Here is an 18,727-nt window from a genome sequence, read left to right as displayed (position 1 = left end):
TGAAGTCCCACGTGTATTTGGGTCTCAACTTCAAAACAAAGTATGTCAGAGGAATACAGGCATTTTAAAACTCTGAATGTTTTAAAAGATCTGGGAGAGAAGAAAAGTTTGCTGCTACTTAGCTAGTAAGATTCTGTGCCAAGAAAAAGAGAAAAAGTAGAAGCCTTTCCAAGCTTGCATCACTGCCAATGCAGTTAATATTGTACTTCTGTGTGTAGCCAAGGGGGAAATACAGACAAGTACTCCCCATTGTGAATAGCGCTGAAGTGAGTGAGGAAGAAAATAAAAGGAAAATTTAGGGGGTTTCTTTAAAATCAAGTGTATTTTTATGGTGGAACTCATGTCACCAAGAAAATAACCTACTTTTGCTCAAGAAAAATTAAAACTAAAAACAAAGCTGATGCAATAAAAAACCAAAACCAGACACAAACAGAGAAGCCCAAACCACATATGCTCCTGGAAGATGGACTGATTAAGTTGCATGAATGCAAGATTTTTCACTTGAGATAGTCCATGCTAGGCACTTGATGACAATTTCTCATTTAGTTCCAGAGCTCTAGCATCTCCATTAGCTTTGGCATTTTCTTTAAGTACCTGCAGAGAAAAACAAACAATGAAAAAAAGATTTTAATAATATAAATGTTCGTATTTTATTGGCAATCTTGGACGCATTTTACTTTCTGCTATGCAGTTTCCCAAAAAGATGAAGTAACTCATAAGCCCAGATAGGAAATATTCAACATTACACATCAGCACTTAAAATTCCCACCCTGTCGTGACTTGCTAAACTTGTAGTCACTTGCAATGCACTACAACAGCATCATTTGTTACTTGAGGCTGAGACCATGTTTGACAATTAAGTTACCTGCTGGCAATGAAACAAGCAGAGCTAGATGAGACCTATCTTCCTGCCGACACACACTCACCTCCTGCTAGTACATTTGTATAAATCTAAATTTGCCAAACAGGAGCATTCTCTGCAGCTACTTAAGCAAAACTGCCAAGGTATCTTCTTGCCTCCCCCATTTAAATTCACCCTTCCTTGATTTATTTTCCACACCTCCTATTTGCAGCTTTTCTACTAGTTAAAAAAGCTCCCATGACAGCCTGATGTTCACAGATGTTCATAAGCTCCTGGCACTTCTCTTGTAATCCAATCACATTATACATATTAAAAAGGAAAACTATTAAGTAGAATCAAGCAAATCTTTACTTTAGCCATCATTGTTATTGTACTCATTGGTAGGGAGTACGGATGACTTTGCAGAAGCAAGTGCAATGAGATCATATCAGGATCATCTGAACTCATTAATTCTACCTTTTTTTATGAACCTGTGTGTCCATGTATGGATTTTCGTCAACACTGAGCCTACCTGATGTGTTGTACCTCCAAATGTACTTTGTTATGGATTCAAAGTTTCACCAGGGAACAGCTGTTAATCTGGGTAATCATCGTGCCAGTGGCAGCAGTGAGGAATTATTAGGAGAGTGTATTCAGAGTCTGAGTAGCAAAGTGATTCCAATTACAAGCCAAAATGAACCACCCCACTTTGCATCACATGAAAAAGCTGTGTGGATTTGAGAGTTTGACCAAATCCATTTGTGAAGTACCGTCAACAGAAACTAATGTAACATTTACTATGTACTGAAAATAATGTACCATTACAGATATAATAAAAATCTTAAGTACAGAAAAGTACAGCACTCTACTGTTCAGATCTTTTGGGTTCAGGACACCACACTGTTCCAGCCAGGCTAGAGGGAATTAACATTTTCAGTCCATGAATATATTCTGATAAAATTCTGATAAGATGGTCTTTGTGTCTACTCAAGAGTCACCAGTAGAATTCTTGCCAGTTTGGATTAGAGAGAGATTTTACTGTTTGCTTTTCATTAGTATTACATGGAGGAATGGAAGACTTTGAAACAAACTGGATGCAATTTTGAAAATTGAGGTGTGTTTTGTCAGTATAGAATCCTTAAACATTGCAACCTTTAGAGCAGGCAAGCCAGCACCTCCCTAGCCTGCCTCTATCCCACTTCCAAGTTGCAAGCACAATATTCAACATAAATAGATTGAATTTCTGTATAAAGTGGACTGACTTACATCTATTAATTCATAATCATCTTTGGCATACAGATGTTGCAGGAGGTACCAGCGTGCCACTGAAACTATGGTTTCTGGATTCCCTGGTTGATAAACCACTCTTTCCAACATTCGACGAGTCTCCCTAGAAGCATAACCAAAACGTAATCCAAATCAAGTGCAACTGACTAGGCTGCATGTCACATACCAGTATCCCAGAGCAAGCAACAATGACAAGAAGTAATATAAGGGAAGCTCCTTATTTCCATACCACCGAAGGAACTGACAGAGCAGAGTTGTACATTCCTTTGTTTCCTGTGTAGTTGCATCTAAAATGCTAAGGAACACTGCCACCATTGTTATGCTTAATATACTACACTTGAGTTAGTGCTTTAACTAGCAAGTAACCCAAATTAGATTGACTGTTAACCCAAATTAGCAGATCTTATGACTGTTACAATAACATGATAAACATCATGATCTCTGATTTCAGTATGTGATCTGCTGAACAAGTACAGCAGGTATTCTCCTGTTTAAGAGCCATGAAATAAATCTTCTGGAAGACAGTGCACCTCAGAGAAGCAGGTGCTACAGTAAATCTTAATAATCCCAATAGAATTTAATATTATACACAAATATGTCTAATCCAGGCACTCACAAAAGGTACTGCAGTTCCTGTAAACACAGAGGCAAGATGTGAAATTGCAGAAGAGAAGGAAATTGGAACAGAGTACTACACAAAGTCTAAAATTCTATTTGGCCGATACTGCCTTCCAACACTGCCAGTTTGTACCTAACCAAGACATTTTCAAATTCACCGTGTCATTAGAAATCTGGTAAAAACTGGCAATCAAGTTTAGGGATATCATATTCATTCACTGGTGCTCCATCAGCTTTGGCTCTTGTTTCAAGAATTCTGTCCTTTATAACCAATGTGCTTTTCTAGTACATGGTGATTTAACAGGCTGTTGAGATGTGCCATCTGGTTTTTGTTTGCTATTTGTAATTAAGATTAATTTATTGTTTTAGGATTTTGAAACACCTAGGCAGATCAATTAGATCTTGTGATATACCTTGCTGTTCATGTAAGTTAATATCTGAAATTGTAGTAAGACCAATTTTAATTGATTAAATAAGTTTTCAGCCCAACTTTGTTATAATCGACAACCATCACAATCACATTAGGCTGCCTGTCACCTTCTTAAAAGCCCACAGAGCAAGTAAGACAGTTTGTTAGAATTATCTATAAAACCAGGTAAAATTATTGAAAAAAACATCAATAATATTCCAAATTTCCATAGCTTAAGCAAAAATATTGTAAAAGACAAACTGGACTTAATGAAACTCACAAACTAGGAGGCTTCTAAGCCCCTCTCCCGCGAATCTTTCCCTTACTCAAAAAGTCACAACGAGCACCTGGTTGTTCAGGAATGAACATGAACTTTAACTGTGAGCCCACTTTAGGATCAAAATGAATCCCAGCAGTAGATAGGGTAGAGATATCTGCTTCCACTATTTAACATTAATTGCTATTTAACAAGAGATTTGAGAATGTATAGTCCTCCTGATTAATTTATTTAGGTAAAATGCTGTTAAAATAAAAGTTGTCTTACTGCTGTTTTTCTCTTGGTATGAAGGTCATATAGTTTTTTTTAAGAAAAGGAGGAAGATTCTGCTGCTTCCTGCTCCCCACACCACTAACCATTCTCCCCTGCCCCTTATAACTGCTGTACTACTTCAGGAATTAATTCCTGTTATCAATTTTCTTTTAGTTACTGCAGCTAGATCTGGGGATAATGACCACTTGAACTTTTGGACAGTGTGTTCCATTTAAACTTAACAGAACATGCATACCTTGCTCCCATTTTGCGATTATACTGTAGCAGTGCTTGTAGGAGAGCTGCCAGTGGGCAAGAAGAAAGTTTCAAAGCTTCAGTTGTTGCCTCCTGAACCAAGGATGGCCAGTGCTCATTTGAGACTTTAGCCTATGATAAAAGGGAGAAAAAAAAAAACCAACAGAAAAAAAGTAATAAAAGAAGAAAGAACAAAGAAATAACAAAGAGAAAAAAGAAAGGTCTTTATTGTAGTGTGTAGTGTAAATCAGTTTTTGTTTGCAGCTCTCTAGAGAGCAGGTTCAATTCAGGCTGTTCTGAGTTACACAAAGTATTTGGCAGGTTAGAAAGAGACTTCTTTAGGAAAAAAACAAACAGTGGTTAGAAGAGCCTGGAAAAGTCACATTAAATATTCTAGGACCAGCCTTGCCAGCATTCCACTTGCTCATTTATGCAAAGAATCTTTTTACTTTTTCCATACATGTTTTAGTAATGTTTTCATCACAAACCTTAGTTTGCTCTTTTTCATCCCATGTACAAGACTATTCTAGAACACAGAATTTATCCCCAGAAATAAAAACCAACTCCATGATGGTAATTACCTAATAGAGCAACTACTGAACAAATCCTTGTATCTTTTGGCTTAAGGAAAGTCTTATTATCCCCACTGTCTCCAAAATTACTGTACTTGAAGGGCTGCCCAAATTTTCATTTGGACAGATAATTGGGAGACAAGCAATTTTCAAACGCAGAGCTTTCTTGGATCTGAGCAAGGTTTTCACCAGGCTTTTGCACATTTCATTAAGCCAGTGCAGATTAGAGAGGCTGGACAAAAATCCACTGATCAGCTTCTCTGCTTATGCAAAAAGTAGAGATGAGATAATCAAATTCATACTAATTACATTTTTTAAACAAAGTCTTGTATATTCTCAGGCAATTCAGGCCAGCATTTGAAGAAGTAGTATTAATTAAGGTAGAGGGTACCTTGAAACCTGTGGAGATATTTAGGAGCTATAGGAAACAGGGAGCAGACCACTAGAAAATGGACAGAAGAATCATGGGAGGAAAAATCCTGTCACTTGACAATTTCTGCCTTTTGAAACATATGGCTTGTGAGAAAGAAACTTGACTACACTGAGGCGGATTCTCTTTTCCCACCAGGAGCAACAGCTTTGCAGCTTTATCCTTGGTAAAACTGATTGCCTTTTCTTATATAAGCACTCAGGATATATGGGTTCCTTTGACTGATTTTGATTATGGCTGTTAGCTTGATCATCTGTTAAAATACATGAAAAAGCATTAACCAAGATCGGAGCAGTATCTACCATTTACACCAGGCTTTAAAGAAGTCTGGTTGTGCACTTCAAGTTTCTACAGTGACAATGCTTAAAGAGAATAGACACTTGCACCCTTGGTGCAAGGAGTAGAATAATTTTCTTTATACCACAAGGTACACTTGCCTTAGATTGTCTTTATACTTCAAGGCAAGGCACCATATCTAGAAATGGCCATACAGCATAAAGTTACTTGAAACTTGACTGAAGTCTCCAGGCACCAGTGCAGTAAAAATGTTTATTAAGGCAGTTGTCTGAACAAGAGGACAGAGACTTGAAGGGTACGTCAATTTGGATTATCAAAATGAATCTGTTATTAGAGAAATAAGCCTTATTGAACAAGTTAGTCTCTGTATGTACATAGTGGTTCTATGTGATTATTTCACAGCAACCTCTCTTACAGAGACATTCTAAAAACAGTCCCCTGCCCCTTGTAGTCTCATTTTATTCTCTAGTTGTTTTAAATGCAGTCATTTAAACAGAGGGTTCATTTAAAGACTGCAGAAGCCCTACATCCCATGAACTCCTGTTAAATCATGCAGTTATGTAATTTTGATGATCCTACCATGCAGATTTCCAGTGCGAGCATAGCTAGCCTGACCAGACTGGATAACTTCCCATTCCAGCTGCCCTGCTGTGATGCCAATTGCAGGCTCTTTCTGTAACACATCTCTGCTCCAACCATCATTCTTTGAGACTGATACACTTTTGCCAGCCACTGAAAATAAACATAAAACAAAATCAGTTATGGAGCCACCAAAACACACATCCATTAGGTAATATCATTTAGTTCAATTTATGAGAGTACCACAGCACACTATTAGCTAAAACACCATCACCCACCCAGCCCTCATTCCAACAAAATACTGCGTACTGCCCTGCAGGAAAATATAGTCTGCTGCAGAGCTGGCAGTACACCTCACTACAGTAACTTATTTCGGAGTTCCCTTGACCACCCACGGACAACTGTTTGACAGTTGTTTTAATACGGAGATTGCTCACAGGTGAACAAATAACATGTCTGTCTTTGTGAAAGTCATCCTTCAGACTAGAAGAACATTGTGTAGTGCCTCATTTGTCTCTAAAAGTTCTGTAGAGATGAAAAGGTTATTTTTCCTGTGGAACAAAGGTTTTTCCAGCCCATCTGAGTAACACCAGGAATATGAAAGACATTACAATGTAAGACTGAACTCAGATGAAGGGTTGGGCTACACAGTTTCTGACACAGCAGGGTCATGCTGGAGGAGCCAGACAGGGTAGGAAGTAGACACCAGGATCTGTACAGAGTTTCATGCTCCTGCTGCCTGCTCTGCCAGCACAAGATGTCCTGGATTTGCTCACAAGAAGAAGGAAAAGAATTCTAACTCCTCCCTCTTTAAATCTGTAGTCATGTCACATTTTTTGAAGCAGACGCAGCCACAAGTTTGTAAATCCCTCACATGTACATGATATGCATCAAGATGCATAAGCCACATTTAGAAATATTCTTTGCTGGATCACCAAGTGAATAAAACACTTCTTTCCCTTACTTTTAAGCAAAGGTCCTTAGACCTTTGCTAGCTAAAGACTGCCTGGTGTTAGAAGGGGAAAAATTCCTAATCCCTTCAGATGCATCAAAGTTATTTATCATTAAGAAGAGACACACTAGAAAGTATTTATTAGCACTAATGAGATTGTGCCTCCTTGACATCAAGCTGCAGGACTGCTTTGTAAAGTAGAACATACATTCCTGTGCAGTAAAAAAGAGCTTTCCTTGGCCTCAGCTCTTTGCAGCTGAAGATACCTAGCACTCAAGATGTGAGGACAATGGCAGCTCTGCTAGATCAGCTTTTTTCTATTTTCCTGGTAAGCCACAGAACAAAAAGTAGAGCAACCATCAGATCAGTAGTTCAGCAGCGCTCCTAAATCTTGCAAAACAACCATTTAGACAAAAGCAAAAAACTTAAGCAAAAAGCAAAGTTAATGGCCCTTCTAACTTAGTAAAACTGTAAGGCATCACGATGGATACTTCTGAGTAAGACAAAACATCTATCAAACTCTTAGGAAATCTAGAGACAGAAAACATAAAAGCATAGATCTAGCCATTTGGAACAGATGTAGCAGCCAGGCCTTTTCAGAATGCCATCCAAGCCCTAAGAAATATCTTTCTTCTGAAATATCTTTCTTCTGAAAAGATCTTCCTCAGAGATATCTTATCTGTAGCCTGGATTTAAAAAACAAACCAAAAGAACCCTTTCCCGCTGCAAAACTACATAGACTTTCACTTCACTTCTTCCTGCTTGTAAGCAAGATGATACTTGGCTATGCAAGGGATGCTTGAAGAATGTATATAAGCCCTAATTCAATTTTCAAAGTATATTACTAAAATAGAGGATAAAATCATGTCTTGCATGCCCCCATATTTTGCAAATCCAATCTGAATAAGTTCTGCAGTTCTGAAAGCTGAAGTCTCACAAGCCAAAGTAAATATCTCAAAAAAAGCATCTTTCCACAAATGATACTCATATGTTCCAGAAGGGAAGAGAATCTGCAGCCTTATACCAAGTAAGATAATGATCTCTACAGCAGCCTTGCACTGATGTTCTAAGACTGAAATCTACTTTAGAGAAACTTACCACAAACAGGGGTTTATTTGTTCAAGAGGCAGAGGAAGCACCATAAATCCTGCAGCTATGTAGAGGACTCTAAAAGTTCATGGAATTTTTCTAAACAATGTGCTGCTAAACATTGGTAAAGGAAGATAGTAACTGCAACAGCAATGGTTAGGAAATAAATAAATAAATATGCTGCATCACCACAAAGATCTCTTGGCATGTGTGAGACAGACTTCTCAGATTGTCTCACAGAAGCAGCATATGAAGTGAGTTATAGCACTTGTTACTGGGACTGATTTCTCTTCCCTGCTGACTCAACTTGCTGAAAAGAATAGTGACACCTGACATCAGGAGATTATGGAGAAAGAGACTTATTCAGGTTTTCAGACCCTGAATAAGGAATTGTATATTACTATATTAGGAAACCATTTACTTCCATCTATTCTTATGGGTTATGAAATACTTGTTTTGGAATTCATGTCAAGTCACAAGTCCCTAAAGACACAGGTGCCAGGGGTTTATCTCAAGTTTTTAATTCTCCTGCCTCCATATCCCTTGCAGTCCTTATTATTTCAACTATTAAAGAAAATTAACATAATGTTACAACTTTATAATGAACTGAATATAAGGTGTTTGTTCTGTCACTGGCTGTCAGCGGACAAATAAAAGCAAAAGAGTGAAACGAACTCTCACCCATTCACAGTGCATACTCTGCTGAGAGTGGCACAAAGTCAGCAAGAGGATCCACACTTACCTGCCAGGCTGCAACTGAAGTTGAACTGGCCATGACTGTCTTGCGAAGCTCCTCCAGGACGTTGTCTGGAAGTTCTTTGTGAGACTGCAACAGCTGCTTACACTGAACTTGTCTCAAAAGCAAAAACAGAGCTGGGTGCTCAGGGCGGCTTTTTAAACCCTAAAATGAAAACAAGGCTCAACATGATATCAGAATTATAATTTCCAAATATCAGAAGATACTTTGATCTTTGCACTTTGGTCTTTACAGAAAACAGCACTGAAAGCATTCTCAGGATGCTTGCAACACAGCATTTTCCTCCTACTCTGCACAAAGGAGTGTTCCAGGAATTGACACATGAAAATAGATAAGGTTTTTTCTGTCCTCAAAATACATTTGAAGTCTATCCTAAATTTTGTACATGTCCTACCCTTAGAGGTTTCTGAAAGACAGACAGGTAAATGGCAGACCTCTAGTACTCCTTTGGTTTCAAAATCATTACAAGTTTGGGGCTGATTCAGGCAAAAAACCCCATCCTGTGGTTAAAAGTGACCTTCAGAACGTTCCAAGCAATTTCAGTTCTCCCATCTAAGGTGTTTTATTCTCACTGAAACAGAAGCACTTTACTAAACATTTCCTGTTCAGTAACAGCAGATACCTATAGACTATTTTTCAGAACAAACTCATGCAAAAAAACAAAGACAGAAAACTAGCTATATGTGGCTTTATCCTTCTGATGTGAAACACATGAAGCTTCTGCAAGTCATATTACATGTTATTTTACCTGTTCAAATCACACTACTTCCAAGAGTTATAACTCACACTGGATCTGTTCTCAGAAACAACATTTGTACTTTACACCCGTTTTTTTAAAAAACAAAATATGTTGCCTGTGAGTCCTTAACAAGCTGCTGCTTTGCAAAGAATACATGTACATGCAGAGATTTTCTGAAACCCAACAGAAGCTGCTAGCATTTGCTGCAATTTTCCCCATGTGGCATAACATTACCTGTCTCAAATGGAACAAATGCAGTGCCTGACTCGTAACCCCCAGTTATACCGCTTTCTGAGAATCCTGGGGTCCAAAACTGTCAATGAGAGCTTGTGGTACCAGAGTGTTACTCCTGTTTCTTCACAAATTGCAGGCACTGACTGTCCTCTCTCCAAGCTATTTAACTAACAGTCAAGACCCACCATAACCTCCCCCATGCCCAGATACCACCTTGTATGGCTAGAAATCTCTGATCCTTGCTAATGTATGACAGGTCAGTGGACATCCTGGCCAGAAAAGGAAAACACCTCCTCACTAAGTAAACAGAGAGACAAGAAAGTACTTCCCCCTAGAAAACCAGCATGTTCACTTAATCTGTTTTGTTTAGGTTTTGATTTTTTTTTTTTAAACTCCCTTCTCCATTAATATGGAAATGCCATAAGAAAGGAGCACATTTGCATGGGAATAGTAATTTTCCTTAATTAAAATCAGGGATGTGTGCTGCTGAGTCCAATTGTTTTTTTGCTTATCTTTTGCCTAGTCTGTTCATGAACACATGAAACACACACTTGAGGCTTGTTAGCACCCCAGTCCCCCTCCCCAGCTGTGCTGCCTAAAGACTTTTCCTTTTAACAATTAAACTTGTAGCATCCACTTGTGGCTCTGAAATGGAGTACCAACACAACAGAGCAGAAGATATCTAAGTCCCCTGCAAGTCTCCTACCTGGACTTCTTGCCTTGAATTTCAGTAATGTTTTGCTTAATACTAGGTTAATGAATAAAGGCAAGAAGGTCAGGCTTAGCTTTGTCATGTCATACACTGCTTGTTTCAACTATTAACACAGTTTTGGTGTGGCAAACAGAGTAAATATCTTGGGGAGGAGAGAAAATGCCAACAACTATCGCAACTTGTAGCTCTGATGGCACAGACAGTTGCTAATTCAAAGATTACCATTTTTTAAAATGCACACAAATCATGATTTCTATACAATTCTACCACAATCTGCCAGTATGATACCATATACCTTGGTACAAAGAGCTTCAGCTTCTGAGAGTTTACCAGTCTCCTCTAGACTGGTAATAGCTTGACATAGACACCAGTCTTCAACAGTCTGGATATAATTATGTGGAAGATTATTTTCTCCAGCTGCAAAAACAGATAAAACACTTAACCGGATTACTGTATATGCTGTAGTGCCATACCATGTCACATGCTCTAGAGAGTAATGGAGAACTTTTAGTAGTATTAACCTGACATGGCTTCCTTCATTAGTAGGAACATTAAGAGTAAAATTAAAAGCAGGAAGAGGGGGAAAAAGAAAACACCATGTGAGTTAATGGTTTGAGAACATTCAATCAAACATGGAACTTTAATTCCAGTTTTCAGAACACTACAGACGTTGAACAAAGCTGAGACTGAGGTTATCACTCTACTGGAAAAGTTACAGAACTCAAGAATACTTTAGCCTTTCCTGGTAAGCAGTGTTCCTGTGCTGTAATACATTCATCCATCCATTTAGGCATCAGAGTTCAGAAGTACTATTATAAAACTATTATAAAAAAGCATTTGAGGCTTTGCAGGGGAAAGCAAGCTGTGATTAAGTAATTAATGCTAGCCATGCATTAGGATTCAGCATTTTTATGTGATAAAATACAGTTATAGCTCAAACCACTACTGAGCAATTCTCAGCTTATTTGCAAGTTTCTAAAATTCAGAAGACTATTGCAAGCTTAAAGCATTTCAGTTTTATTTTATTTTTTAAAATTAGAAAACTTGTCTAGCTTACTTTTGGCTGAAACTGTAGCTACAAGTATCATCTCTAGATCTGTTAGCTTTGGCTGAGTGTTGTTTAGACAGACAACGGTGTTTTCAGCATGACATGCTGCCATTAGCACTGCCCAGGCAGAAGGATTATCTAGAAAAGAATGGATAAAGGCAACTCATGTCCATTCCTAAATATGCTGGTAATTCATTTAGAATGGTCTTTACCAGATTAAGCATAAAAACATAGTCATCAATGGAACCACACACTGTAAATAAGAGATAGCAAGAACAAGGCAAGTAATTCAATCAGACCCTTACATCAGCCCAGCCCAAGGCAGCTGATAACTATTTGACTCTTAACTAGTAAGATTCTTCAAATTATAAGACAAAGATGCTGTTTCTAAAGCCCGCTAATACATTTGTCACATAGCCACTGGGGTGCCAGCCGAATCTGCTAGTTACTTCTGACTCCACAGATTAAACCTATTACTTAGTGCTGTACAACAGTGGCAGCAAAAATCCCAACATGCCATCCACAGCTTTCAGTCATACAGACTCAGTCTTGTCTGACCACTAGCATGAAAGTTAGGGTGATAGGTGCCTACTTCTAGTGTCAGCAAATTCCAGTGTCAGCTTTACCTTGACCTAGACCCATGAAGAGCAACTACGAGTTGGAAGAGTGGTCTCTTGTCCTGAACTGGACAGAGCTCAGTAAAAGATTTCACCCATGTAAATTTTCATCTGAAAGATAATGAATTTTGCCAGGAAAATGAAACAAAGCTTGAAGATCTAACAAAGTAAAATGTAAAGTATACTGCTTTTCAACAGCAGTCATAGTCTTGCATGTACCTGTAGGGAAGTAATTGAAATTTTTAACTTGCAGCCACACTAATGTATCAGAGCAAAATTACTGCAGAATAAACAATGTTTTGGTATTTCACTACCAAATGCAAATTAGCACTTGAAAACCCCACTAGATTTGCACTTCATATATTTAATGAAGATCACCATTTAGTAACAGGAGAACAGTTGCCTATAGTTCATAACCAGCATATTGTAACAGAGCATTTGCAGCCCAAATTCTCAAGCTAGAGGAATTTGCTTGGTGTAGCATACTGATTCTGAGGGAACATTTGTTTTTCTTTTTTGTCCAATATACGAAATAATACTTATCTCTTCTCCTGCTGAGGGATTAACAAATTGCCTGTGTTTTCAGAACAAGCCTTGAAACTCAGTGATTTTTTTCTTCTTGTTCGGTTTAATTCCCCATGTCTAAACTTGGAATGACAGTTAAAATTTCAACTCTAACCATTCTCCCCAAAACATACACAGATAACCCAAAACAACAAAACAACCCAAGAAAAGTAGATTTTTTTGTTAGCATAGTAATTTTGCTTCTGATGGGTAAAAAAAATCACTAGTGTGTTTGAGAGCAAGAGTAACCTGGACAGAGGCGGATTGCCTTCTGAATATTTTTCAGAGGATTGTTTTTCTCATCTTCTAACATGTGACATCCTGCTGCCAACTGATTAACTGCAATATTCAGCAGGACTTCCTGTAAAACAGAACATAAAAGTGACTTAACACTGTAACATAAGTGATCAGATGAAATTAATTTTAGTATTGTTTATGGAATTATAAAGTCTGCATTTTAAGAAAGTCAAACCTTTCCATGGTTTACATCAAGTACTTGTGCAATGTTTCCTGCCACAGCTCCCCCCTGCAAGATTGAAAAAAAATTAACTGAGTTGGTTATATGACTGATTAATTAAGAGATTTTATACAAAATTCAATGCTGAGATCTTTTTTTCTTTGTTAATTAGAAATACAAAGTTTGCACAATGAGATCTTTTCCTTGCCTACAGCAAGATCTCTTTATAAAGAATTAGGAAGAGACATTCAGGATTAGAGCTTATCCATATATTGTGTTTCTAATTTTACCCCATATAGGAAGGGGTTTGTTTTCAGGTGCTAATCTGTTTACATAATTGTCATAAATTAAGACAAAGAGTATTTATTTGGAAAAGAGCTAATAATAAGCATAAAAGCAGCAAGGAAATAGTGGATAATGCGAAAAGTGAAAATGACTAGATTAATCAAATTCAACATATGTAAATCCTAATATATATTTATATATACACATACATATGTACAAAACTAAATAAAAAAATTATACCTACTACAGCCTTTTCTTGTTGGAAAAAATCTAGCAGATTTTTTCTGTAAGTTTATTTCAAGAAGATAAAGAACTGCTATGCCATGAAAGATGCAAATAATTGGATATATAACTTCAGTATGTACCTGTGTATTGCTCTGCATGTGGTTGTACATGTAAGCTTTCACGTTAACTAGTGAATGTCCATGTACTGAAGGGTGGGGGTTTTTTTAGTTAGAACACCACAGACTACTCAGGATGTAAACAGCACACATGTATTACAGCAGTGCACTTACTTTTGCCTTTTGTGATGCATACAGTGGAACTAGTCGAGACAGAAGAGACCAGAGGGCAGGATTATCAGGGTTCCTGGGAAAAGAGCAAAGATATTAGACTTTCTGGTTTAGATATGGACCTAGTCTTCCAAGACTCAGTAGGCAGTCGCTATAAATCCCAAATGGATCTTTTTCTATTAGGAAAACAACCCAGTGTGGTTGAAAATAGACATGGGTAGTAATTTAAAACAAACAACACAATGCTGAAGTTATAACGCTGGCTAAAGAAATAAAATGTACAGTATGGATATCAATATTCATGGGAGGAAAACAAATAAACTTTAGGACTACAGGTCTTGTCCTCGTAGTGTGAAGAACAAGGAATTTTAATTGCAGTTGGAGAAAAACAATTTCCATAAAGAATCATTTCCGAAAACACTTGGGAGAGACTATGATATGTGTCTTGCTTAAAGGCATTGATTAAAGTTCCCCCTTTCTAGAATGCTAAGGTTAATCAAAACACATTTAAACACAGACATTTAGCTAATGGAACGAACAGCTTCAGAGGCTGTTAAATAAAAGCCCTAGAGACTTTTCTAGGTTCAGGGTTCTGCTACATATGATGAAAAATGTTTTCATAGAACAGTGAACTGATCTAGCTACCAAAGAAGCCACCAAAACAAACCAGAAAACCCCAAACAAGACATGACAGTTCTGCCATTTGATCCCATAAATCAGAAAGCAAGCTTCTGTCAGCTGATGCTACAACCTTAAGTGAGGACTTCATGTTTGAAAAACAATTTTCTTCTTTTTTTGTTAGAAGAATGCTGCAAGTGAACAGACATTTGTATACTATTCAATGTAATCAAAGCAACATATTTATGAGTCAATCTAAAGAAAGACAAAATACATACCTATGTACTGCTTTGGAGACTTCTCTCTGGACCGCCACATTTCTACCTTGCAATGCATAAACAGCAGATGCAATAAGGCACCTCTCATAAATCCTATTATCCCCTTTTTCATACTTCAGTAATTCTTTTAGGGCTGCTGTTGCAAGTGTAGCATCCTGCTTCACCAGTGCTAGTGTGCACAAAGCCTTCAGACTTTCCATACTAGGTTCCTTTAATGAGCTGTTGAATCAGAGGGAGGGAAGGAGACACTATTTTGGAGCATAAATTAAATTTACTATTAACATTAGAGTACTTGTTACTTGAGTCCTCTTGCTTCTGTGTATCACGTATGGTATACAGAATTAATAGTTTCTCACTTTGGGATTGTGGATCAAGCTAGATCAGTATCCTTGAGGTCTCAGGATATGGAAAACAGCAGTAGCTATTTCAGCACTCAAGTTTACAATATATAACTACTTGGCAAGACTCTGACATATTAATTGCCCTTCAGCAACAGCCATAAAACGAATGGCAAGAGAAAATGTGTTAACACTGATAACTATTTTCTTTTCTTGAAGATGTTTATACTCCTAACTAGTATCAAACCTGAGTTGTAGTGTGCCTATTTACAGCTTTGCAACAGAAATCCAGGAAGGAAAAAGCCAGAAATAAGCCTGCTGCATGCAACTGCTCTTTCTGAGAACAGGGATGTTCTGAGAAATTACACCCTGTTTACATGAAGATTTGTTCCAATGTAAGGTATTTCGAGTGTGCTTTCCACCATCTATTAGTTTTAGTACCACTATCAGTTGCACTGTTCCATTCACTTCATTCAGTTTAACCTCATATCAATAGTATTCCAAGCTTTACTGGAGACCTACTAGATACAGTTACTGATTTTTTTTCAGTAAATTTTTCTAGTATAGGTGGCGAACTTAAGTTAATCCCCTGATCTTCAACTCTCGTGAAAACCATGAGCTTAGTACAAACAACCAAAATCAAGGACCTTAACTGATGTACTAGTTGAAGTTGTTCTTACAATAAAGGCAATTCAGTAATTTGCAATACACACCGAATGGAGGCAAAAAACAAAACAGTGCATGCAACAGTAATTTGGAGGTACTTCACTGTAATATGCTAAACGTAACTACAGAATGAAGTGCTGCTTATTTTCACTTACCAGGTGACTGTAAGCTCTAATCAAGCTTCTAATGATTATTTTTGCTTTCAAAAAAAGACAAGAATGTAAACTTCCTATTCTATGTTTTGTTTTCAGTCCCTAGCAAGAAAATTCCCTAGTTACTGTTAAACATAAACTTGAATAGCCAGCACTATGTCATCTGATGCAAAGACGCTGCCCTTCAACAAGTTAAGAAGTGTGATTCTATCATATTAGCTATAAAGACATACTCACTGCTAAAAATCTCTGGGCCAAGCTGGCCATGGGAAAAGAAGAAAGGCACCTTCTTGTTCAAGGTCCTACTCAGGCCCTTTAAGTCATCTAGCATGAATTTCAGTCAATAAAGATATCTGCGTATTGGACTAGAATGAACCATTTTTGTTCTTATTATAAAATCCACCATATACATTCACAGCACTGTGCTTCAATTCAGATCTAGATATATTCACTATAGTGTTACTTTCCTAAACCACTTACTACTTTTTTTTTCTTTAAACACAAACAACTAACGTCATCTAGAAAACTCTCATTGTTGGTGTTTATGACAAAAATAGAAGTCTGCAGTGATTAACAGGATGTAGGAAATATCAGGTTCCTAGCTAGTTAATCATCAGTTACTCAGGATTCAGAGTGTACTAGGTCATGGACCTTCACTATTTCAGTAACTTCAGGAGTCTGCTGGCAAGATGGAGACTGTACAGCCACTACTGGAGTTCTCTGTTGACAGAGAGTTGATCCTGAGAGGCTGAGATGTTAGCTCTTAATCCATAGCTGCCAGGAGACTAACAATGATGCATGGGCTTTTAGCCTCCACAGCTCTGAAAAAAAAAGACATTCATGAACAACTGATACAGATCTGTTTTTTCCATGGGGAAGGTACAAGATTGTCCTTGCCTATGATGGTTGGAACACAATTGTTCTGGAGATTTCTGACTATTTAAACTCAAATTGTTTTCATTAGTCATCTAGATGTCTTACAGCTAAAGAGCAAAAATATTGCCTAGTGCTTAGGACAACTACAGATTAATATTATCTTAAAAGATAAACCTATTAAAATTATCATTCAAGGATATTAGACATCCAAACTGCCCAGCCCCACTAACTCTTCCACTCCACACTGCTTTAAGAATATGGAAGAAGACATAGGCCATAAAACAAAACAGGTATATCACATGAATAAACTTAAAAGAACACTGCATCCACCTCAGATCCCCCCAAAAGTAAATTTGAGGATTCAGCAGTACCATAAAACAGCACATATTGATTATTATTCCCTCCACTCACCATTTAAACAGCAGTGTCTCTGCAGTCTGCACTCTGTTCTGTTTATACTCTATTATTGCCAAGGCAGTCAGGATATGTGCTTTATCTTGTTCAGACTCAGCAACAGACAAGGCTTTTTCATATGCTGGTAAAAATTGAAGACACAGGATTGAAGTAGGAGAAAAAAATACAATGTTTATAAAGCCTCTAGAAAGGCATGATATTAGAACACACACACAGGGGCACTTTGGTTTCAGGTTTACTGTATTTTCACACTTCAAATCATAGGCAGAAGACAAAAAAGTTGACTAAGACTCTAGAAGTAGCTGTATGTTAGGAAACACCAGATTTACAGGGCTGTTTAGAGCCTGGGAATTGTTTAATATGTAGCAAGTGGAAACAGAACTGAAAAGCAATATTGGGATATCCAGAAAATGCCTTAAAGAACACAGTTTAAATACTCCCAAGACAGTTTATATATAAAATAGTATTTCAGATGAGCACATATCACTCCAATTAAAAACTGAGAGTTATTTAAAATGCTGAGCTGGCTGCTCCTTCACGAGTGCTTATACTTCTACACTGACAATTCAGTATACTTTTTTGTGAAGTCTCACATCTTAGCAGTACAGAACACAACAATACAGCACTTACATTTAGCACTAAAGCTAAAGTGCTTTCAACAACACATTAGTCTCCTACCCAGAATTCATATTTCCAGGAAAACCATTTCATTTGAAAACACAGGAAGCTAAAAGCACAACAGCTTAATGGACAAGAATTAAACACTTGAAGAAATGTAGCTTCCCTTCGTACATTTTAATAGTTCTAGCACCCTGCTGAACAGCCTAATGATTAAAATAGTTGTGGAATTTGTACTTATGCATTAGGACTGAAAGAGTGAAATAAACTGAACTACAGCTACGTTGGTCAGACAAATTTTGGTAAGATTCATCTTAGGAGAAGTGTCCGATAATGCTTTGCATTAGGCACATGCTTACCTTTGATACTTTCTTGTAAGAGTCCTTTCTTGAAGTAGGCTAATGCTATCCCTACAATGCCATCAAACTCAGTTAGGGGTATTGATGCATAAACCTCAATGGCCTTATCACACTGACCAAGGGCACTGTAAAAACAAAATAAGTCACTGGTATGAAAGATGTAGCAACAGCTGCTATGATTCCGACAAGCTGTCTCTGCAGACCAGTATCCTCTTTTCTACAGCAGTTGTAAGCAGACAACTGGAAAGAGTGAGATTAGGACAAGAATGTGCAGCATTCCGCACCCTCCATTAGAGCAGTTACTCTCTCTACCTGTTGCATGAAGAATAATTGAAATGAAAAAGTCCTCTCCATCTGCATGACAGCTATATGTAAGGATGTCACTTAATGGTTAACACAATGGAGTAGGAGAAAATAGCAAAGGAGAAATGTGAAAAAAGCAAATCGAAGTATGCACGCATGCAGACAGGCAAGTGCACATACTGACAGAGCTACAGCAGTCTTGTTCTAAGACCACTATGGAAGAAATTATATAGGACTATGTTTATTAGAACTAGTTATTTGTTACTGGAGCTTCGCTCGTGTGTAAGTTGCACACAGGAATCACCATGCATACAGCTTGTAT

At 37.6% G+C, this 18,727-nt stretch overlaps 1 protein-coding gene across 7 annotated transcripts in view; it reads right to left on the bottom strand.

Annotated features, from left to right (window-relative positions):
- Window positions 1-18,727, bottom strand: part of SKIC3 (SKI3 subunit of superkiller complex) — a 53,421-nt gene continuing 34,694 nt past the window's right edge. For 6 of the 7 annotated variants that reach the window (XM_049795218.1, XM_049795217.1, XM_049795220.1 and 3 more), the window contains 13 exons: window positions 18,103-18,227; window positions 17,123-17,246; window positions 14,680-14,898; window positions 13,787-13,859; window positions 13,002-13,055; window positions 12,779-12,890; window positions 11,358-11,486; window positions 10,596-10,717; window positions 8,601-8,759; window positions 5,818-5,970; window positions 3,941-4,071; window positions 2,108-2,231; window positions 1-594 (listed from right to left, as the gene is read on the bottom strand). In XM_049795218.1, coding sequence (XP_049651175.1) covers window positions 517-594; window positions 2,108-2,231; window positions 3,941-4,071; window positions 5,818-5,970; window positions 8,601-8,759; window positions 10,596-10,717; window positions 11,358-11,486; window positions 12,779-12,890; window positions 13,002-13,055; window positions 13,787-13,859; window positions 14,680-14,898; window positions 17,123-17,246; window positions 18,103-18,227 — 1,603 coding nt within the window. In that variant the 3' untranslated portion in view covers window positions 1-516. Of the gene's footprint in view, window positions 595-2,107; window positions 2,232-3,940; window positions 4,072-4,095; window positions 5,195-5,817; window positions 5,971-8,600; window positions 8,760-10,595; window positions 10,718-11,357; window positions 11,487-12,778; window positions 12,891-13,001; window positions 13,056-13,786; window positions 13,860-14,679; window positions 14,899-17,122; window positions 17,247-18,102; window positions 18,228-18,727 lie in introns of those variants that run through there. The other variant, XM_049795223.1, reaches the window with a different exon arrangement.

The sequence above is a fragment of the Accipiter gentilis genome, chromosome Z, assembly GCF_929443795.1.
Source record: "Accipiter gentilis chromosome Z, bAccGen1.1, whole genome shotgun sequence".
NCBI classification, from domain to species: domain Eukaryota; kingdom Metazoa; phylum Chordata; class Aves; order Accipitriformes; family Accipitridae; genus Astur; species Astur gentilis.
This window is presented reverse-complemented; position numbering and strand designations above follow the sequence as displayed.